This window comes from Pleurodeles waltl, chromosome 4_2, assembly GCF_031143425.1.
Source record: "Pleurodeles waltl isolate 20211129_DDA chromosome 4_2, aPleWal1.hap1.20221129, whole genome shotgun sequence".
In the NCBI taxonomy this organism is placed as follows: Eukaryota; Metazoa; Chordata; class Amphibia; order Caudata; family Salamandridae; genus Pleurodeles; species Pleurodeles waltl.
The window spans coordinates 802,966,657-802,990,617 of NC_090443.1; the positions used below are offsets into that span (position 1 = coordinate 802,966,657).

Sequence of the window (23,961 nt, forward strand, 5' to 3'; positions counted from 1 at the left end):
CTATAGTCAAGGAAAAAGATCCCGAGCTACTATATGTTTTGTAGTAGTGACCAAATCAGACAAGATTACATTAGATGACATTAGTGACAACTTTATTTTTGCAAGATTACGCGCAGTGATAACCTCAGTTCATCAGGCAGGGTTACCACAGTAATGTAATGTAAAAAAGAAAAAGCCATTGACAATGTGGAATGCCTCGATCACTGCAATGAAACTGGTACCAAATTAATAATATTAGAAATAAGTCTCCCCAATCCCGCATGACTTATCACTCGAGTATCAGTGTTAAATCTAGTTTGGAAAGTCAGCCTTTATTCTCCAAACATGAGCTTTTTCATCTTGACTACATGTATTTGTGGTTTGGTATACATACATTAATTCAATCAAGCAAACTTCTAATTTAGCATGGCTGGACTGCATAACTACACCCATGAGAGCTACACATAGGTAAACTGGACAGCTACTAGTAGCTTACGGGCTACTCTTTGGGGAAGACTGTTTAAATAAAGCATGTGGTTTCAGTAAACACTGTCAGAGTGCTTCTTTTAACTCAGGCCAAATATTACAGCCTTAAGACCAACAACAAGGAGTTCCTGTTATCCTTAGGTGAAGAACAAAAGCTCCTGCACTGAAAATGCTTAAAGACTCCATAAATCATTCCTGGGATTACACTGTATGCACCCCAGGAACATAGGGTTATATTTAATAATTTCTGGGGGACTGTTGCACACCCTACAACACTTTTGTAACATGCAGGTGGTGCCTCTGCCCAGATTGGGGCACCACAAAGTAGGGAAAGAAAAATGTATATTAGCCCACAAAGAGCATTATGGGGTGTCCTTGCACGGAGCTCCAGCGGCTCATTCATTATTATTTATTACTTTTTTGCGTTTTACTTAATTTTTGATTTATGGCTTTCTTTTTGATTGGGGTCCTATGGGTGGAGCTCCAACCTCTCTCACCTCCACTCCCTGCACATAGCCCCTCTCCTCTGGCACTGCGCGGGAGCCGGTAACATTTATTTTGTGCTCCTGCTGGGTAGAAGCAGCCTTTTCTATTCTATCAGCAGAAGCAAACCGCTGTTCTCCTGGCTGCCCTCCAGCCACTCCATATTCATCCCGGGAACTGTGTTCCCGGGATAGTGTTTCTTCCGGCCCCAGGGGATGCGAGCCCATACTTGGCATGTGGAGGGGGCAGGGAGGGGAGTGTGCTCTCAAGCCCCTTTCCCCAAAGATAAAATAAATGTGTGTGTCGACCCTAAAATTCAATGAAATACAGTTAGTCCTCTAAGATAGATATCCAGCCCCCATATATGTATATATATTTTTTAAACATCTCAGGGCCTAGCCCCCCAAATACTGTAATGGCCGCCTCAAAATTTCTATTCATGTTGCAGCCAGCCAATCCAAGCTCTCACTCCACAAAAGCCGTGGCAGTCAACTAGAAGTCTTGAATTTTCAAATTTCAGCCCAAATGTCACTATAGCTATGAATTCTGAACATTAATTTCAACAAAAGTACCCAACGGATTTACACCCAATCACAAAAGCAGTCATTTGGGAGTAAAGCTTACAGCCAAATTTGGTGTATTTCCGTTCAGTTGTTTTGGCTGTAGCACTGTCTAAAATTCCATATAGAAACAACATGGGGGAAAAGGCGTTTTGGGATCCCAGCCTTTTTCTCAGATCCGGCTTGACAGATCAACCCGAAACGTACCAGGAAGGAGCTGCAGTGGATGACATTTTTCCTTGAAACATTTATGAAGATTCGTCATACGGCACCAAAGTTACTAGCAAAACAAACAAGCATTGGCAAAGCCAATCGGTTGCGCCTATACGAGAGCTATTGGCTTTGGTATTGTGTTTTAGCCATGTTGTACACCAGTGTGCCTGCTGTTCAGCATAGCTAAAAGTTAATGACATGGAATGGAATGGGGTAGGCTGGAGTGAGCTAAATTGGGGTAGAGTGGAATGAAGTAGATTGGATTAGAGTAACGTGGGGTAGAGTGGAGTAGATGTGGTGGAGTAGGCTGGAGGGGAGTGGAGTGAGGTAGAATGGAGTAGACTGTAGTGAGGTAGACTGGAGTGGGGTAGATTATAGAGAAGCAGAGTGGTGTAGATTGGAGTGGAGTAGATTGGAGGAGAGTAAAGTGGGGTAGATTAGAGTTAAGTAGACTGGAGGAGAGTGAAGTGGGGTAGACTGGAGCTGAGTGGGGTAGATTGAGTGCCGTGGGGAGGATCGAGTACACTGGAGTGGGGAATGGTTTAGACTGGAGAAGAGTAGATTGACTTGAAGTAGACTGGGGTGAATGTGGGTGGAGTGGAGTGAGGTAGTTTGGAGTGGAGCGTAATGGGGTAGATTGCCGAGGATTGGGAGAAACTGGAGTGTAATGGATTGGGTTAGGTTGGAGTTGAGTGGATTAGGGTAGACTGTGGTCAATTGGAGTAAAGTGGCGTGGGGTAGACTGGGGAAGAGCAGAGTGGGGTATAGTGGAGTGGATAATTAGAGTGGGGCACACTGGGGTGGAGTGAGGTAGAATGGAGTGCAATAGGGTAGTTTAGGTGGATTGAAGCAGGGTAGATTGGAATGGAGTGGGGTTTATTTGGACTGGGGTGCGCTAGACTGGAATATATTGGAGTGGGATAGTTTGAAGTGGGGTAGATTGGAGTGAAGTGGGAAAGGGGTGTGGGGTAGAGTGGAGTGGGGTAAATTGGAGTGGGGTAAATTGGGGTGGGGAAAATTGGGGAGGGGTAGATTGAAGTGGGCTGGAGTAGATTTGAGTGTGGTAGGTGGGAGTAGGGTAGATTGGGTGGACTGGAGTGAGGTTGGATGGACTGGGGCAGATTGTGGTGAACTGGAGTAGGGTAAATGGTGGTAGATTGAAGTGGGTCAGATTAGAAAAGAGTGGAGTGGGGTGGATTGGAGTGGGGTGAATTGGATTGGAGCGCGGTCGCTTGGAGTGGAGTGGGATAGATTAGGGTGGAGTGGGGTAGACTGGAGTGAAGTAGAATGAACTGGGGTAGGGGAGATTGGGATAGATTGAAGTGAGGTAGCTTGGAGTTGCGTAGACTGGAGTGAAGTGGAATAGGGTAGATTGGGATGGGGTAGATTGGAGCAGTGGTAGATTGGGACGGCATAGATTGAAGTAGGGTGGCATGAAGTGGAGTGGGTAGATTGGAGTAGTTGGGAGTAGGGAAGGTTGAGATGGGGTAGACTGAGGTAGGGCAGACAGGGTGGGGTAGATTGGAATGTGGTGGATTGGGGTACATTGGGTTAGATTGGAGTACACTAGCAGATTTGAGTGGAGTGTGCTAGACTGGAGTGGGGTGAAGTAGGGTAGATTGGGTGGACTGGAGTTGGGGTCTAGACTGGGAAAGAGTGGAGTGGAGTTGCTTAGATTGGGGTAGATCGGAGTCGGGCAGATTATGGTAGATTGGAGTGGGGTAGACTGCAATAGATTGGAGTGAGCTAGAGTGGAGTGGGATATGGTGGAGGGGAGTTGGATAGATTGGAGTAGAGTTGCATAAAGATTGGAGTGGAGTTGAGAGTGGAGTGGGGCAGATTGGGGTGGAGTTGAGTAGACTGGAGTAGGGTAGCTTGGAGTGGGGTAGTTTAAAGTGGGGTAGATCCTGGTAGATTGTATTGGAGTGGAGTGGGGTAGAGTGGAGTGGGCCGGGGTAGACTGATGGTAGATTAAGGTAGAGTGGGTATATTAAGGTAGAGTAGGGTAGACTAGAGTAGATTGGGGTGGGGTAGATTGAAGTAGGGTAAATAGGGGTGGAGTGAGGTAGAGTGGAGAGGAGTAGGTTAGAGTGGGTTATACTGGAGTGGGGTGGGGTAGATATGAGTGAAGCATGGTAGATTGGAATGGGGCAGATTAGAGTTGTTGTGTAGCCATTTTAGAAATAGCTCCATGCACGTTAGTTTGACACATTAGGCCGCTCTGCACTTTAACCTAGATATATTTTATTCGGCTTCGCATTGTTATTTTTACAATAACCAGTTTTACGGTCTTGTTTTATTTTCATCTATCTAACTGTTTTTGCTTAATTCAGCACTGTGTTCTCAAACAAGACATTCTTGATCATTCTGTGCTTCAGTCAGGGCTACAGTTTGGTGTGTTGCCGGTGAACGTGGTAGAAGTTTAGTCTCCAACATTCGTAGAAAATACACATCCTAACATAGGGGCATTTTCTTAGAACATCAGCTGTGTTATTATAAAAACACTTCCTAGTCCCATTGCACGTTAAGAGGGAGATTCCAGCCAGGGAACCACGACTGAATGCTGATTGCTGAATGCTTCGCTACAGATGCTAACGCAGACTACAGACCTTTGCTCAGGTATGAGGGTTAATGTCCTCCCGGGGGAACCTGAAAGACAGAATTAGAGCTTAACATGCTGTGCTCAGATTATAACTTAGATAGGAAATAGTCCATCAATCCTACTAACAATATGATAGTGTTATTCTTATGCTTCACTCTTCTTCTCACCATTTTTATATTGTCATGTTGTGTCGTCCTGGTTATTGCAGCTCACGCTTTGCTATCTAAGATGCAGTTGTTTTATTAAACCTATCATTGAAACATATACTGCTTCTGTCTATCATTTGTAAATGAGACTGTATTGTGAATGAGAGAACCGGATGTGACCTGAGTGACCACGACTTCCCTGAGAAGCCTAATATGTCATGCACTCGGCTGCCCAATCATCCCTATCTTCTGGTGGAGATGAGGCACTGCTAGTTAGCCGGACCAAAACCCAGATTTAGAGCAACAGGTGTCACCCACCTTGGGTTAGACTCAGTCTCCCACACCGTGGATGATCTTGCTGCTCAAAATCCAGTAGTCTCATTAGAATAATGAGAGCCTACGCGACAGAGTGACGTGCAGTGGGGTAGATTGGGGTGGAGTGGGGTAGACTCGGTAGATTGGAGTTGTGTAGATTGGAGTAGACACTGAAGTGGGGTAGATTGTGGTACATTGGAGTGGGGTAGCCTGAGGTAAACTGAAGTGCAGTAGAGTAGACTTGAGTAGAGTGGAGTTGGATAGACAGATTGCAGTGGAGTGCAGATTAGAGGGGTGGGGTACATTGGAGTGGAGTGGGGTAAACTGAACTGGGGTAGATGGGAGTGGAGTCAGTTAGTTTGGAGTTGAGTAGTCATAAATGATGCCACAGAAAATATCATACGTAATGTTATATGTGAGGTCATATCCAGTGCATGGTGGGATGCAAGTTCGAGTTAGCTCTGCTAACTATAACTGCTGAGTTAGTGTTTTATTTAGTTTAAAACGTTAATGTTCTCTATGACAAACCCACCGAACTAGAACATTACTTTCATCTTTAGGGGCGTTTCAGTGAACTTCTCAGGTGTTTTTTTGTTTGTTTTTTTAAAAATAAAAAACAGGTCTTTTTATCACACCTACCTATAAAATTACTTTAACCTCTGGGTTTTTTTTCAGCAAATTTCTAGTTTTTTTTTTTAACGTAAAGTAATATTTAACTACTATATGTAAATCCAACCCCTGTCACACACGGCGGGGAGATTGGCTGCAGGGCCCCCAAAGGCAGCCAACCCACGCGGTGCACAGCCATTGGCCTTTGACCAGCAGGATGTTGGCTGCAGGGTTTGGCCCTGCAGAACCTAGGGTCTTTTTTGCCCTGGGGATCCCATGCCCCAAGTCCATTTCTAAAAATAAAGGGGGACGGCCCATGCCACCGAGTCATTATCAACCCCAGGGGGCCCCCATCCCATGCGACCTGGTGTCAATATTATGGGGAGGGAGCACGGGCGCCACCTCCCCAGGCAGATATCAGCCCGGGGTTTCAACCCCCAGAGCCAGGTGTGATATTTAGGAGGAAGGGAGCACAAAGCTTCTATAGAAAGTTCTGTACCTGTATTTGACAGTCTAATCACAGCTTTCCCATCTTTAGAAAATCTCAAGAGTCAATCCAAGCCAACACATGGCACGTGCGTCTCTGTGGTGATGTCATACTGATCCAGAAGGGACAGTGCTGGGATTCATATAGACACCACCCCTACAGGAGGACTTCAGTTTATTAATCTTTCCTTCGGTGCCCTCAGACGGGCATAAAGGTAAACAAATGGTAGGTGACAGTGTGACAAAATATAACTCTGGGCCTTTGTTCTGCTTTCCTTCTTATCTCGTATCAGAGCTTACAGAACATATCAAGAATGCACTTCTGAGTTCAAAGAAGACCTTTATTGTTAATTCTTCCCCACCCACAAGTTCGTGAGAGACGAATTAATAGATTTCAAGCACAAAAGTAGCCACAGCATTAAAACAAAGTATATCTCAGTTGCAATGTACACAGCAGGTTATATATTTAATGCAAAGCAAAACAAATACTTCACCGTGTGAGAAACTATTAACAGCTTCATCTTTCTGGGGTCTGCAAGTTGATGACTCCGGTCAACTGCGAGAAAGAGATTATCTACCCACACGGGAGACTGGCAACTGGCACCAAGTTCCAGTCCGAAGTCAGGCAGATTTGAATCTAATTCTCTGAAGCCCGAGCCATCCTTACAAAAGCGTGCCCCCTCCTCAGGAGGGCCGTGACTGCAGGATTGCAGTGTGCGGGTGCTGCTTAACTTGGGGCCCGCTAGCCTATGCGCCTCGGAGGTCCCGTTGCTACAGGGACCTCGGGTGAGCCTGAGGGGCGGGCCACCTGGCAGTGCGCAATCACCAGCGGTAGCTGACTGCTGGTTCCCCCTACCACCTCCCAAAAAGACAAGAGTGTTGCCAGTAGAGCATCACTGGCTCCCCTGGACTTGTGCTGTGGGAGTCGTTGGGTGGTGCGGCCCTGGTATGGCCCTTGGGGGCGCCCGTGCGGCAGACGGTGGCGCATCCCGCTGCGGAGGATCGGAGGCCTGGTTGCCTTCGTGGGGCTGGCGGCAGTGTGGGGGGCGGCCCATGGTGCCCCTCCCCTCTGACATACTGCTGGGCCGCCGGAGGGGTCGCACCCCAATTTGCACAAGGGTCCTGCCTGGTTCCCGTTTGGCTATAATGACTTGCAGAATGCCCATCAGCAGTGGTCTTGGCTGAGATCCTGCTTGCCTTGTCTGTCCGTTCTGGGTGTTCCAACAGCGTCACGCTGCTGAGCTGCCCTCCCTTGAGTGGGTGGTTGGAGTCGCTTGCCTGGTGGCCCGGTTGAGGCCTTTATGATCACGCCACCTGGGTTGGTCCTGGCAAAGTGCGTGGCTTTACCCAACGATACTTGGTGCACTTTTGGGCCGTCAGAGGCTGAAGGGCAGCCCTGGATGGCCATGGGCGGAGGTGACGCCAAACGACAGAAACTTTCTTTTGAGAAGAGAGGGCAGGGGGACATGGTTATCGCCCCGGCGAGGGACTTAGATGACACCCGGAGCAGTCAGATGCGTGACCAGACACTAGGAGCAGAGGACCTATTGACAGAGCTGGGGGCTGGATTTCATGCCATCGATATAAGATTTGACTTGCTGACCACCAGGCTTGACAACATGGGCAGTAGGTTGGATAAACAACAGTGGCGACTGGAGGTAGCAAAGGGTTGCATCTCTGCCACTGAGGATGACACAGCAACGCTGAGAAAACGCCTTGAGAATGCTGAGGGGAGGTTACAAACTGTGCCTATAAAAAACAAAGATTTGGAGGCAGGAGGGCGCCATAATAACCTGCGCATAGCTGGAATTGCAGAATCCTCCAACACTGGCCGTCCTGACTTGTTTGTAGAGAACCTGCTGGTGGAACTACTGGCGCGCCAAGGCTTCACTTCAACCTTTGTGGTGGAAAAGGCACATGGCACCTTTGGGCCTAGACCTCTCCCTGGGTCACCACACGCTTGATAATTGCTCGTCTACCGAATTATAGATACTGTGACACTCCCCTCCATTGTGCCAGAGAGAAGGGCCCCTTGCAATATCAGGGAGCAGCTGTGTCAAACTATCCTGATTTCATGCCTACAGTACAGGAAGCCAGGCGGAAATGTTCGGAAGTCAAGGCCACGCCCGTTCTCTTGGCGTTCATTCTGGCATGATATATCCAGCCAGGTTGAGAGTGGAGGTGAACGGTAAACCGCAATACTCTGACAATACTAATGACGCCATGATGTTCTGCAAGTAGCATCCTCAGTTGGACGGATTGCCTCGTGGGTCCCCGCAGGGGCGTGACATTCGAGCAAGGAACTGTTTTTCCTGGATTAGATGAGACAGACTAAGCTATGCCCCCCCACTGTGTTTGACTAAACAATGTTTCTCCATCGACTGTATATGATCATCGCTGTTTCGCCCCTCTAGTGCCTTTAACTCAGGTTTTTTAGTTCAGTTGTCCTCTCGTACACATGGCTAATCCTGTTAGCGGCCTAGGAGTATTAAATGGCTGTGTTATCATGCTCCCATGGTTAATACCAAGATATTTGTTCTTCTGTTGTAATGGTCTTTGTTTAGGGTCTTGCGGGTTTCGCTTGGCGTTTTTAGGCTGGGTGTGGGAGGTGGGAGGGTTGTTTTATCCATATGGGTTGTGCAATGTAATGTTATGTTATGCAATGCAGTTTATTTACACACTTACCTTTCCTACATATGGCTACATATTTCCTGCATACAGGGGCTAACGCCGCCACAACAAAAACTTCTTTAGACCTTACACCCATATCCTGGAATATACATGGCCTTAATAATCCTCGTAAAGGTAGAATGGTGCTGAAGGACCTCTGTAGGCATGCAGTGCAGATTGCCTTCCTGCAAGAAACACACCTCCCCGCTGGCACTGCGCCCTCCTTCACATCTATGTGGGGCCCCACACTGCTACTTTGCTAGCTACAGCACCTATTCTTGGAGAATATGTATTTTGGTTCATAAAACCATACTTTTTAGGCCACTATCAACCCAGGTGGATGGCAATGGCAGATATGTGATGGTTGCGGAGCTCTTGGATTACCATAAGATCCTACTTGTAAATGTCTACGCACCCAATATTAACGCTCCTGAATTTTTTCAAGAAATCAATCCACACATTGATTGCTTTGATATAGATCACATTCTTGTGGGTGGTGACTACAATTTGGCAGTAGACCAAGCATTGGACACCACTTCTCATGCCCCAATGTCTAAACCTCGCTCCATTAGGGCTTTGACAGATCTTTGCAACACTATCGCTTTACATGACCCTTGGCGAATGCCTGGCACAGGCATGCTGGCCTACACTTTTTGTTCAGCACCCCATGGCAACTGGTCACATATCCATTATTGGCTTTTTCCGGGTGCTGCTGCGCAATGGGTCACAGATGTCAAACACATATCTCGGACATTGTCTGATCATTCCCCGGTGCTACCTACACTTTCTATACCCGCGGCCTGTGGCACCAGGAAATTTTGGAGGTTGCCGGACATGGCATTGTTGGACACTCTGTTTTGTGCATCCTTGCGGAAAGCAGTGGTTGACTTTTTTAAATTAAACAAGGACTCAGTGGGTACCTGGGCGGTGCTGTGGGATGCCTTCAAGCCTTTAGGGTACACACCAGAGGCATCTGTATTTTCACACACTCTGTGCCCTGTACGATATACAGCATGGTCTTGCACAGGTGGAGGCACAGCTTGCTGATATTGACCGTGAAACGGTTGCTGCCGACACTGCCTCCTCAACTAGGTCATAAGCTTTTGCTTGATGAGTTTAACGCACTGGCAGAAAGTGAGGTGCACTACATGGGCAAATATACAAAGGTCCACAGATATGGAGAGGGGGGACAGACCCGGGAGCCTGCTGGCCAGACTAATCCGACCCTCTAAAGGCCTGATGGCAGTACTGCTGTTGGCACCACCGAGGTCCAGGTGGAGCCTCTCAAATACTACTCCAATCTATACACAGCACAATCAATGCCGCCAGGACCCGCATTACAAGACTATCTAGATGACATTGCTATGGTCTGGATAACATCCGCCCCACAACATTTCCTTAGCGAACCTTTCTCTGCTGAGGAGGTATCGCAGGCAATAGAGTCGCTGGATGGGATGCGTGCCCCGGGGCTGGATGGGTTCACTGGGGCGTTTTATAAGAAATACAAGGATATTCTTAGCCCTCGCCACCTGCCTTCCCCAACTGTTGGATACGATTATCTCCCCTCTCAGTTCGGCTTTGTTCCACACCGCTCTACCTCCATTAATCTTCGCACGGTCTTTGCGGTGCTAAACAGAGTGTCCCCTGAGGTTCTGGAGGCGACTGCCTTATTGGATGCCGAAAAGGCTTTCGATCAATTTGAGTAGCCCTTTTTACATGCTATCCTCAGTAAGCTCGGATTCCCCTGGGGCTACACCAAACTGATTTCCCTGTTGTACTCACAGCCCACAGCAACCATACGGCTTAATGGTGAGCTCCCCTCTTTTTTCCACATAACACGCGACACACGGCGGGGGTGTCCTCTGTCCCCTTTGCTCTTTATTCTTGCAATGGATGCCAGTGCACAGAGTCTAAGGGTTCCCCTTAGAGGTCGATAGTGGCAAAATTAGATAATACTAATGTTCTATTTTGTGGTAGTGTAGTCGAGCAGTAGGCTTATCAGCATTTAATTCAACTCCCAGCCAATAGTTTTTCCTATAGAAAAAATATATTTTCTTAATTTATTTTAGAACCACAAAATTCAAGATTTGAGGTAAGTACACAAAATGCAAGGTACTTCATACAGGTAAGTATAGAACTTTGATTCAAAGCAGTAGTACACACAGTTTTAGTTAAAATGGCAATAAGCTATTTTAAAAGTGGACACAGTGCAAAAATCAACAGTTCCTGGGGGAGGTAAGTTTGGTTAGGTTTTTTAGGTAAGTAAAGCACTTACACAGACAGTCTTCTGGGCATAGGCAGCCCACTGTTGGGGGTTCAAGGCAACCCCAAAGCCACCGCACCAGCAACACAGGGCCGGTCAGGTGCAGAGGTCAAAGGAGGGCCCAAAACACATAGGCGCCTATGAAGAACAGGGGTGCTCTGGTTCCAGTCTGCCAGTACCTGCGTCCTCGGGGAGCAGACCAGGTTTTTTTTGTAGAGCACTGGGGGGGGGGGACAAACAGGCACACAAAACACACCCTCAGCGGCACAGAGGCTGCCGGGTGCAGTGTACAAAGTAGGCGTCAGGTTTGCTATTGAAAGCAATGGAGGGACCTGGAATCACTTAGGTGATGCACACAGGGCACAGGGGGGCTTCTCGGGCCAGCCACCGACTGGGTTAGGAATAGGGCTGCCTGCTGGTCACTCCTACATTGGAAGGTGGTTCCTCTCAGTCCTGGGGGCTGCGGGTGCAGTACTTGGCCCAGGCATCGGGTTCCTTGTTACCAGGCAGTCACCGTCAGGGGGAGTCTCTGGATCTTCTCTGCAGGCGTCGCTATGGGGGTGCAGGGGGGTCGACTCAGGGTACTCATGACGTCGTAGTCGCCTAGGAGTCCTTTCTGCAGTGTTTGTTCTCTGGGTGCAGAGTGAGAAGTCTCACGCGTCTTTGGACGTTGCTAAAAAGTTGCAAAGTTGTTGCAGTTTTTGAACAGTACCGCTGTTCTCAGGAGTTTCTTGGTCCTTTGGGTTCAAGGCACTCCTCAGAGGTCGCTGGTCCCAGTTGGATGAGTCGCTGTGCAGGTTCTTTGAGTCTGGAGACAGGCCGGTAGGGCTAGGGCCAACTCAGATGTCGTCTCCATCGTCTCTGCGGGGCTTTCGGGTCAGCAGTCCTTCTTCTTGTTGTAGTTGGCAGGAATCTGATTTCCTGGGTTCAGGGTCGCCTCTAAATACTAAATTTAGGGGTGTGTTTAGGTCTGGGGGGGCAGTAGCCAATGGCTACTGTCCTGGAGCGTGGCTACACCCTCTTTGTGCCTCCTTCCTGAGGGGAGGGGGGCACATCCCTATTCCTATTGGGGGAATCTTCCAATCTTAAGATGGGGGACTTCTAAAGGCAGGAGTAACCTCAGCTCAGGACACCTTAGGGGCTGTCCTGACTGGTGGGTGGCTCCTCGTTTTCCTCATTATCGCCTCCAGCCTTGCCGCCAAAAGTGGGGGCAGTGGTTGGAGGGGCGGGCATCTCCACTAGCTGGGATGCCCTGGGGTGCTGTAACAAACGGCATGAGCCTTTGAAGCTCACCGCCAGGTGTTACAGTTCCTGCAGGGAGAGGTGAGAAGCACCTCCACCCAGTACAGGCTTTGTTCCTGGCCAGAGAGCACCAAAGGCACTCACCCCATGTGGTCAGAAACTCGTCTGGTTGTGGCAGGCTGGCAGAAACTGGTCAGCCTAGCACTAGAAGTCGGGCTGGTATTCAGGGGGCATCTCTAAGATGCCCTCTGGGTGTATTTTACAATACATCCCACACTGGCATCAGTGTGCATTTATTGTGCTGAGAAGTTTGATACCAAACTTCCCAGATTTCAGTGTAGCCATTATGGAACTGTGGAGTTCGTATTTGACAAACTCCCGGACCATATACTCTTTATAGCTACCCTAAACTTACAATGTCTAAGGTTTTGCTTGGATATTGTAGGGGCATAGTGCTCATGCACTTATGCCCTCACATGTGGTATAGTGCACCCTGCCTTAGGGCTGTAGGGCCTGCTAGAGGGGTGACTTACCTATGCCACAGGCAGTGAGATGTGGGCATGGAACTCCGAGGGGAGTTCTATGTCGACTTAGTCATTTTCTCAACCCAGCACACACAATCTGTAAGGCAGTGTGCATGTGCTAAGTGAGGGGTCCCTCCCCAGGGTGGCATAAGACATGCTGCAGCCCTTAGAAACCTTCCCTGGTACCAGAGCCCTTGGTACCAGGTGTACCATTTACAAGGGACTTATCTATGTACCAGGGCTGTGCCAATTGTGGGAACAAAAGTACAGTTTAGGGAAAGAACACTGGTGCTGGGGCCTGGTTAGCAGGGTCCCAGCACACTTTCAATCATAACTGGCATCATCAAAAGGCAAAAAGTCAGGTGGTAACCACAGCAAGGAAAGCATTTCCTTACAGTATTCATATACACAGAGACAACGAACAAGTGCTAAGGCTCAATTATGGACCTACAGTGGAGAGACTCACCGCCCAGGTGGATAGATGGGAAAAGCTGCTGCTCTAGATGGCGGGCTGGATATCGCTTATTATAATGATGATTCTCCCACAACTTCTGTATCTATTTTTGAATATTCTGAACCAGCTTACTAACTCCTTTTTTTGTAACACTCCGTAGCTTCATAATTCGGCTGATATGAGCGGATAGACATCCGCACATTCGATGGGAGGTCCTCACTCTCCCTTATGAGCAGGTTGGATTTGGGTTCTCCACTTCCAGCTCTACTACTTGGTGGCACAATGTCAGTATATTTATCTCTGGTATCATCCTGATGCTCGGCTTCCTTACTCCATCCCAGAGCAGGACCTGGCGGCTCCTGTACCACTGAGCGTCCTTCTACTGAGGCTGTTCCGCTACATTGCAGAGATATTCAAACTCTTTCTACAACTAGCTGGGCATGGTTTAAACTTGCTTGCTTGCTTAACTGCAACACATTGTATTCCCCCAGCACTGACATTGATTAATAATCAATTTATATCCATTACACAGGAGGTGCTGGTTCAGCGCACATTACATACTTTTCAACTTCATACCCTAGGTGATGTTTTCCAAGAATACTACATACTTTCACGCACTACAGATACTCCCTTTACAGACGCCACACAATTGCAGCACTCTGTGCTATGCCGTTTACAACGTGCTATGCATGCAGGCTACACTATATATCCATTGGCTCCTGCCGAGTTTACACCACTTACTCTGGTTGCTGCAGCGGACCCGGGGAATGCTGCCCGCATGAATCTGAGCCTTTCTTCCACTTGCCCCAAATGCTGTGCTCCGCTTGCTGATTTTTCACACACGACTTGGACCTTTCCCAGCGTTAGTCACTTTTGGTGCAAGATATATGACAGATTGTTGTTTATTGGTGGTTGGCCTCTGCGACCTAACCCACTTATGGGCCTTCTCAGCTACACTGATGACTTACCAAAGTCCATAAGATGCCTAACTGCGGTCTTGCTCTTGTTGGCTAATCGGGAGATAGCGTTTTGATGGGGATCCAAATATGCACCAAGCATTCATCCCCGGTTGACCAGCCTTACGTATTGCAACACCAATAGCAAAATCTACGCTTCACTACAGCCTGTGATGTCTAGGCCTAAGGATATTTGGCAACCGCTGAGGGACTATTTGACTACACTAGCCACTTCTCCTCCAACATCACAGACCTATAATGATGCCAGCTCATGTTGCATCCATTCTTTCCATGTCATTACTTCTGCTTCAGTACTAGTTGTCTTTTGCCTGCCAATACCCGGTTGCCCTTTGATTGCAAACAGTAGTACTATATATGATTTGTACTGACGTTCTGCCACTTACATGTGGTACAGTTTCCATGTTTGAACTGCATTGCTAAGTGTTTGTTCTTTGGTATGTTTTACAATTATAAATAAAAATCACTAGAGAAGTGCTAGGAGGAGAGCCACAGTTGCCAATCAATTTCACAACTGACTTCATCAGGGTGTGCGGTCAGAGTTTTTTTTTTTACTCCTGAAGATTGTGCCACTGGCATGACTTCAGTGCCCATAAATTTAAGGAATTAGGAAGCAACTAAAAAGGTGCACTCATTTGCATGTACTGTTTTTCTGAAAGAGATATAGAAGGTCTGTTCAGGAAGCCGCCCTCTGCAATTCATACATAAATGAACACATGTAGAAAGGCTGCAAAGACCCTGGAAAAAGCGATCATCTTGATTGCTCTGTGGAATATGACTGGTTATCAATGATTTCTGAAAAACAAAAGCTTAGCGAAAGTTTCACAAAAATCAAGCATTAATAACTAAGCTTGAAATTAAAAATACATGTCAAGTAAGTTTGGACACAGACCAATGAGTGATCCTTAGTGCAGTTAACGTTGTTACCTTCTTGAAGGAAATGGACATATGGTATTTTGGAGGACTGTATATCAAGAAACATGTTATTAATTTCTTATGGAAGTAGATTGTGCTACCTCTATAAAATGTTTGAAATCCCTACACAATATACAGTCTTTGCCTCGTCACGTGGGGAGGGGGTGAGTAGTATAGATTGGGAGTTTCTTGTGTAACAAAGCAGCAACAAAAACGTAAAAAATGTGAAAAAGATCTAATGTAAGCCATAACACGTTTTAAATGAGACCAGCGTTTATATTAGGCAGTAAAACTAAAAATACCCTCACCGGTGATACATCCAGCAGATGGGATATCACCATACGGTAACCTCAGACCAGCCAGAGGAGAAAGCTCAAGAAAGGGCTCGCTATTATCCAGAACCATCCGCAAGCGCTCACGAACAAGCAGCTTTTTGTTTCTCTGTGTATGACGCGCAATCGCGTGTTCTCCACCTCCTTGAAGGACCGTCTCATACAATTCGGAATACCTGTCAGAGGACAGAAAAGAGTTATTAACTTGCTAAGATTCATAGGGAATAGCTTGTTAACATATACTTAAGATAGTCAAAGTGCAAACGAATATCAGTGCATGTCATTGTACGAAAAAATTCATCTGACATAAATACCACGTCTTAAATATTGTTTACAAACCTAACGTACCATTGGGTGCAATGTTCTATTAATAAATCCAGCGGGCGATATTTTTTTTAATGGTATTTAGGACGCAGAATTTATGTCCGGTGATAATTTAACCACAGCTAATGGTGAGGCACAATAGGCAGCAATACTTACAATGATAACCACCAGTGATATTTACAGTGCTTTCAATAAAGACCATACTCGGTTACATGAAATTATTACACAAATTACAGTAAAACTAAATTATTATTTGTTTTACTATGAAGAACACATATTTGAAATAGGCAATAAATATCATCACAAGACCATAGGAGTAACAATAATATTTAAACGAGGAGAAAAATACAGGACCGAGTCCTGAGGTATTACAAATGCTTCTTACCAGACTGAAAAATATCTATTCACATTTCTTTAACACACCTAACATGTTACTTTTACTTCTGTACAAACGGACTAGTACCATGATCTCTTGGCCAGCGCTGGCAATGGTCACCAGTCAGTAAAAGGCAAGGCGTGACCTGGCTTACCCTATTTGTTATTTTCTCCTTATAGATCCCTACATAGTTCACCTTGAATCCTATACCATATTTGGTGAAAAGTAGTAGAACTAACAAGGTACTCACAAATCACAGTGAGTCCTGTCTGTAACGCCTGAGACTGCACTGCTGACAAATTAATAATAGCATGTCTAGATATCACTACAGTTATTTTGCAGAGGGACTGTAATCAACTGGGACAAAAGTCCATACTTTGTACATAGCTGTGGCAAGGTTTAAATATTTTTGAAAGACTTTGCCTGTTAGTTTCCCCCATTAGGAATTTACCAGTATGTCTTGCCACTTGACCTTCTGATTCATCAACTAATTGAAGTAGACAGAATTGTGTGTATATATATATATATATATATATATATATATATATATATATATATATATATATATATATATATATATATTTTCCACTTTGTTAGCAGAATAGCAAGCAAACATACTAAACGTACTGACCTTTAGTGTAAAAACAGTGGCCAAGGACAAAATACAGCCCCAATCTAAAACAAATATACTTTTTTGAATGCCTGCAGCCACTTTATTGCGTCTACTATGAAAGAAAGGCACATGTATTTTGCGAAAGTGGGTTATTAGTAGGGTGAAAGGAAGCCCCTCCAAAAGTAATAAAGTCACTATTTTTGCTAGGTCCAGTAAAGGTCTCAGTAATTTAAACCTGAGCTCTACCCCTGGTGGCTAGGGCACAGAGAAGTCAGGCTTAACTTATGAAAATGTGTAAAGCATTTAGAAGTACCAAACCAGTTAAAAAGTAAAAAACACAACACAATTCCCAATCCCATTTATAAAAGTAGAAAATATTTTAATGAACAAACTGACACCAAAACAAAAAGAAATAAATAAGGTGAACCGGAGACATGAATTTTTAAAGTTTTAAATAAAAACAGCACCAAAAAGTGCAAAGTGCCAACCACGAGCAACAGTTACACTTCATTAAACATGGGTGAGGTTTAAAGCCCACAGCAAGAAAGTATGAGTCAGGTACACATGTCGGAAGTGTCCCACTTTGAAAGTTGCCTTCACACTTAGAAACTTTCCAGGTCTCAGAAGGATAAGGCTGCATGCCGAATCCAAGGACCGGCTTGTCGAAGACATGTTGACAAAGGACGAGGTCTTTGGGAAGCCAGCAATGAAAGTGGGAAGCTCAGAGCGAGAAAAGTACACAATTTGCATCCAGGAAGTTGTCAATCTCAATTAGATGTTGATCAGCAGCGGACCAGGTGAATCGTTCTACTTTGGAGCTTAGACTCATTTGTGGAAGTTGCATTTCCTCAGCAGGGCAGGGCTGTAGCCGAAGAGGGTTCAAGATCATCAGATGACGGTCGCTGAATCAGATTTGAAGAATGTTAAGTGAAAACCACTGCAGCTGCACCCTCAACGGATGGGCTGGCATGTTGGTCCCAGTTCCAAAACAGTTCTCCATGCATAAAGATAGAAAATATTTCCAAGTCTGACACCAACCAAGAGTTTCAGGACCTCAAGAAAATCACAAGGGCACCAGAACTCACTCCAACAGAAAGCACTAATAGGATCCAAGGGAGCATCATTTGAAAAATGTGAGTTGGGCTGTTCCAGGAAAGTGGGCTTACTGCAGCTTAAACAGGTGGTCAGCCAACTGACCCTATGGCAAACTCTTTAGCTACCACTGTCTTCGTTGTCCTGGGTACAAGGGGGAGCAGGTCTAGCCAATAGGGTTCTCCTCACAGGTCTCAACAGCAGGAGCAGACCTTCTTCTGCCTTCCACAGGTCCAGTAGTGTTCTGATGAGGGTGCCACATTTACGCCTGACACTAACCCGTGGGTGGGGCTGACTTCTGGACCCTCCTTACCCAGCAGCAGGGAAAAGGTTCCAGCAGTGACCCTTCCCAAATTTGCAGCAGTTGGTGTGTGTCCTACTGCAAACAATCCCCTAGTGCCCCTCTCTACCTAAAGCCAAGACAGCAAAACTTTTCTTCTCCTGTGAGAGATTGTGTGCCCACCGTAGAGGTGTGGCCAGGGACATAAGAAATTCCTCCTCTCTGGTAACTGAAACAAATGGAGGAAGTTCCTCTTCCAATGAGCCTGGTGCCTGACTGGCTAGAAGGACTAAGATTAGGGGCAGGCCCAGGTGGTAGCTACATCTGCCTGTAACAGAGTAGACCTCTTTGAAGATAATTAAGTTTCTGGGCACTGCCCTGATGTTCATCCTGTCAGAGAAATGGAACACCCAAGGCCTTTGCTTCAGCTCTGGGAGCAAGACCACATCTCATCATGGAGGTATTCAGCTCCTGGGTGACAGTTAGAAGCTTATGCAAATGGGCTTCTAGAGGCTTTAGGCAGGCAAAAAGCAACTTTTTGAAACAAATGTTTGTGAATTATTTAGTACAAATCTGGCTTTACCAATGTATTGGATTTGTAATAAATATTTTAAAAAGTTCAGTAGAGGTGGAGAAAACATAATTTATTTTAATATTAACCCACAATTCTTTTTTTTATTTTTATGAAACGGCTAACCCAGCTACAGTGAAAGTAGCTTGTGGGGGCCTTTTCACTGGGGCATGCTTTACATTACATTTGTATATGCCCTACTTTATGGTTTCAGGCATCCTGCTATATTAGGCATTAACGCTTAAAAAGAAAGTACTTCGCTGTCAAAAAGGATTATTTATACAGGTCGAATTTTCAGTTGAAACCTGCACAGTCAGGTTCCTGGTGGCAAGCGTGCAGTCATGTTTTGCATTGCCACTTTTGTGATGTAATCCACTAGTGACATTTAACTTACAGGCCCTGGGTACACTATGTATCATACAATAGGGACTTATAAGTAAGTTAAATGTGTCAGTTAGGAGTACAGCCAATTTCAACATGTTTTATGGGTCAAAGCACATGCACTGGGTCCCAGTTAGCAGAGCCCCATTGCAGAGTAAAACAAAACAGCAGCATCAGTCCAAACCAAGTGGGGTGGATAATGCAAAAAGGGGCATTTTCCGACAAGCACCCCCTCCCCCAATGAAAAGTGAGGAGCAACTCAGACATTCCCTTAGCAGTTCTCAATATTTAAGAGAAAGAACCTCTACAGGACATCTCCATTGGAATGGTCAGTCCTACGTTTATGTTTGAGTGTAAAGTCTATGACCTGCAGGGTGATGGACCACCTCAACACTTTGGGGTGTTCCCTACTCATCTGCATTAGCTATTGGAGATGCCTGTGACCAATTTGAGCCCTGAAATGAGTCCCAAACAAGTAAGGTCTCAGCTTCTTCAGTGGCCAATCCACAACAAAGGCTTTATGGCACTTGAAGTCTGCTCTCTGGGGAGATGCTGTCTGCTGCTAAAGGCAAGTGGTTAATTCTGACCCTCATTAGGTAGCTGTGTAACACTTCCCCAGTCCCATGTTCTGAAGCTTCCATTCTAGAACACAAATTCCTTGCTCAAATCAGGTTGAGTACTGGTGTTGTACACAGCACCTCCTACAGGGTACCAAAAGGTCTTCTGACCTTCCTCAGTCCTTATGACCATTCTGTTAGCTCAGACAGAGGGCTACATTGGTGCCATTCCCGTGACAAAATCAGTAATAACCTGTCAGAACCAGGAAAGCTCTTAAACCAAGTCTGGGTTTTTGGCGCCATGATTGATGGGTCCTGAGCTGGAGAGGCTGCACATGTCATCTGTCAACTTTGTGACCCAGGTGCACTACAGATCCCTGCCCTATCTGGTACGTGCTGGCCTTAATAGTCAAGATTTGCCTGTTGCAGGTCCTGAAGCACTTCTACGAACTGGGTCAGGTGCTCCTGCCAGGTTGAGCTAAAGACCTCGTTATCATCAAGATATGCTGCACTAAAGGTCTCCAGTTCAGACACTACCTCGTTTACCGGCCTCTGGAAGCTGGGAAGTGCATTTTTTTAAACCAAAGGGCATTTCATTTTTATTTGGAAGTGGCCCTCGGGAGTTGAGAATGCTGAACTCTCCTTTCCTCCCTCAGTCAGGGCAATCTGCGAGAACTCAGAAGTTAAACTGAGCATGCTGAGATACTTGGCAGCCCCTAACCAGTCAATGAGCTTCAGTCCTGATGACTACATTCAGTCCTCAGAAGACCATGCAGAACAAATTATGGGATCCCTCCTTTCAGGTTGGCCTTGGGCACCACTTGGCTGTCCCATGGATTTACTAGAGGGCTCCATCAGCCCCAGGAGCAACATTTTGAAAACTTTGTACTTGATGCTGGCCCTATGTATGACAGCATGTATCTTACTTTTGACAGATAAGGTGAAGTGGAGTTTCAGACAGATTGCTAGCCCAAGAAGCATCAGGTGCAGACTAATATTTGGTGCAGTCACCCTATGCCAGGTCCAGGGAAAGCAGGGCAGTCCTTGGTCAGCCCTCTCTCAAATACACATGTGATCTGAGGTCTGGGAATCCGGGCTGCCACTTTTATGCCCAGTTCTTGCCCTCATGGGATGCAGCAGCTGCTAGCCAATGCACTTCCAGGTCTCCTCCCACCTACTGATGTATGGAGTATAGCATATAGCTAGCCCAGGATGCACCATTTTGCCCATTCAAAACATGGCAGAATCCCTCTGTTTGTGTTAGGAGCTCCCTAACTCATCTCAGAAGTGTAGGTACCTGGGGACTACATGCCCACCTAAAAAACTGTTTGGCAGCAGCTTACCCTTTTCTGTCCATGATGCAAGCTTGTCTGCAAAAGATAAAGAGCAGCCACTCTTGTGTGTGACCACCCTTTGCCCTTCAAAGGCAGCTTCACCTCTGAAGCTTGCATTTTGGGCTCACACCCTGTTTGGCCATCCAGACAGGAGGTCACACCTCTTCCAAAGTGAGTTCCTTTGTGCTCCTGTCTGATAGTCATTCACACCTCTCCAAAGAGGGCAGAAGACTGTTTTGAGGTCAGCAGCCATAAAAAGTCACTAGAAAACGTTGGGTAACAAAGTGGAAACTTTCTAAAGTTGCCAATTGTGCAACGGTTACATTAAATTCGCCTTGAGCAACAAGTCGGGTTTAAGGGGTAATGCAATAATTATTTTGATACCTTGAAGTATCATATTTTGTAGTCCCACTCAAAAGTTAGCACTGCTGAGTTGTTGGCCTGTTGCGTACTTGCCAATGGGGCTACTGGCCTGTCTACAGTACAAATGGCAATGCAAGGTTTTGTTTTTGTTTTTTTACTGTCAGGGCATTTAAAATCATGTGTCCTACATTTTAATATACAGTACACTGTGTTAAGGCTCTTTAGGCCTTCCTTGGGCGAAATATAAATTAACAAGCATTTGCAATGCAATGGGTCTCACGTTTGCTCAAGTTAGAGCTATTAGCATTGTAAATTCCTAAATGGACTTTTCTTGCCACTTAAATTGAAAATGAAAAGCAATACAGTCGACATAAGCGAGCCAATTTAAAGCACCATGGCCGCCATGAGCATAAGCACAAAGGAGAGACACAAAAGGAAAAATAAGTTTGCTCGCTGTAGGAAAGTAGCCTCTTCCTAGCATGGTTAACCCATTTTTTGACCTCTCTGTTTGACTGTGTTCACTGCGATCGTGCTAACTAGGACTCCAGTGATTATGCTCTCTCCTTTAAATATGGTTGCTAGAACCTTTTTCATCCCACATTTGGCATACTGGTGCCCCCCCCCCCCCTCTAAGTCCCTAACATATGGTACGTAGATACCTAGGGCATTGGGACACAAGGGGATCCTTATGGGCTGCAGCATATATTATGTCACCCACAGGGAGCCCATGCAAAGTGTTCTGCAGGCCTGCCATTGCAGCCTGTGTGAGAAGGTGCATGCACACTTTCACTACCAGGTCACTGTAAGTCACCCCTATGGCAGGCCCTCCTAGCCGAGAGGGCAGGGTGCAAGTACCCAGGTGTGAGGGCACCCCTGCACTAGCAGAGGTGCCCCCACAAATTCCAGCTTCATTATCCTGGACTTCATGAGTGCGGGGGACTTCATTTTATGCGTGTACTGGACATAGGTCACTACCTATGTCCAGCTACATAATGTTATCTCCAAACCTCGGCACGTTTGGTATCAAGCAGGTCAGAATCATACCCCAATACTGGTGGAAGTATGATTCCATGCACTCTGGGCGTTCCTTGGACGACCCCCAGCATTGCTACCACCACTCTTACAGAGTTTTCTGGGCAGCGCAAGCTGCTGCTACCCTTCAGACAGGTTTCTTTCCTCCTGCTGCTTGATCTGATCAAGCCCAGAAAGGCAGAACAAAGGATTTCCTTTGGGAGAGGGCAGTAACAACCCTCCCTTTGGAAACAGGTGTGACTGGCTAGGGAGGCGTAGCCTCCCCAAGCCACTGGTGTCCTTTGAAGGGCATATTTGGTGCCCTCTGTGCATAAACCAGTCCGTACCAGTTCAGGGACCCCCAGTCCCTGCTCTGGCATGAAATAGGTCAATGGAAAGGGGAGTGACCACTCCTCTGTCCATCGCCACCCCATGGGTGGTGCTCAGAGCTCCTCCAGAGGGTCCCTGGGTTCTGCCATCTTGTTTCCAAGGTTGGCAGGGAACTCTGGGAGCATCTGAGTGGCCAGGCCAGGCAGGTGACGTCAGACCTGCCTCTTGATAGATGCTTACCTGGCTAGTTGACCAATCCCCGTTTCAGGTCTATTTACGGTCTCTCTCTTGGGTGGGTCTTCAGATTCGGCTTGCAAGATTCCAGCAGGACTTCTCTGCAACCTACACTTTGATTTCTGGCCTTTGGAACTGCGACTGGAACCTCCAGGAGCCAACAAGCCGCCTCCTAGCTGCAATATTGTTTCCGGGGCTCCTGCCAACAGTAGCAACATTTCCACCAGCTGTGCATCCACTGAGGGCGGCGTGTCTTCAGTCTGCACTAGAAGAAAGAAGTAATCTCCCTTGGAGTAAAGGAGTCACTTTCCAGGAACCTGCTGCAACGCCAACCTGCTGCCTTGATCGCCCCTCATCTTGAGGTGCGTGGATCCTGCATCACGGATGATGATCCAGAGTAGTCCTCTTGGTTCTCTCTGCCAGCTGTCCAACTTTGGTGGAGGTAAGCTTTTGCCTTCCCACGCAGGACAGTACCCCGTGCATTAAGTCTCTTGCAGCTGCCAAGGCTTGTTTGCATCTCCTTTGAGGGATCTTCAGGCGACATGTAGCTCCAGCCCCCCGGGGCTCCTTCCTCTGACGCACAGCCCTCTACGTGGTTCTCCTGCAGCGTGGGATCCCTTTTCTGTAGTGCTGCGTGGGCTGCTTCTGCAACGTCTGTGTCCCCATCTTGTGGGGCTCCTGTGGGTGCTGCCTCCGCTCCTGTGGGTCCTCTGTGTCGCTGAGGGTCCCCTGTGATGGCTCCTCTACGGTTGAGTCTTCCTGGGCCTTGCTGGTCCCCAACAGCACCACTTTTCCACTAACTGTGATATGCCTTTGCCAAGGCGTGTTGGTGGAATCCTGTACCGATACCCGTCTGCAATCTTTACTCCAGCATGGGACGTCTTCTGCATCTATCAGGAACTTTTCTCCAGCTACAGGGCTACAGTACTGACCTGTTCTTCCTCATTGTCGACCAACTCCTGCAAGTACAGCTGGGTAGGTAGTAGCTCCTACTCCTCCTGGACTCCACTGACACTTTTGGGCTTGGTCCCCTCTCTCCACAGGTCTCCCTCCTTCTCCAGGAATCCACTGCTTGTTTCTTGCAGTCTTGTGTGGGTGTCTTCTTTTCCTTCCTTTTGGGTGGTTTGGGGTAATTCAAGTAACTTACTCCTGCTTTCCTGGTCACAGTGGATAACTTAACTGCAATGTATAAATACGTCTAGACATTTTTAACCATTGACAAATTAATAGAATAATCGTGAA

At 46.7% G+C, this 23,961-nt stretch overlaps 1 protein-coding gene across 3 annotated transcripts in view; it reads right to left on the minus strand.

Moving 5' to 3' along the window:
* Positions 1 to 23,961, minus strand: part of LOC138293309 (methylcrotonoyl-CoA carboxylase beta chain, mitochondrial-like) — a 249,102-nt gene that overhangs the window by 208,111 nt on the left and 17,030 nt on the right. For all 3 annotated transcript variants that reach the window (XM_069232456.1, XM_069232454.1, XM_069232455.1), the window contains exon 2: positions 15,230 to 15,429. In XM_069232456.1, the coding sequence (XP_069088557.1) occupies positions 15,230 to 15,429 (200 nt within the window). The remainder of the gene's footprint in view (positions 1 to 15,229; positions 15,430 to 23,961) is intronic.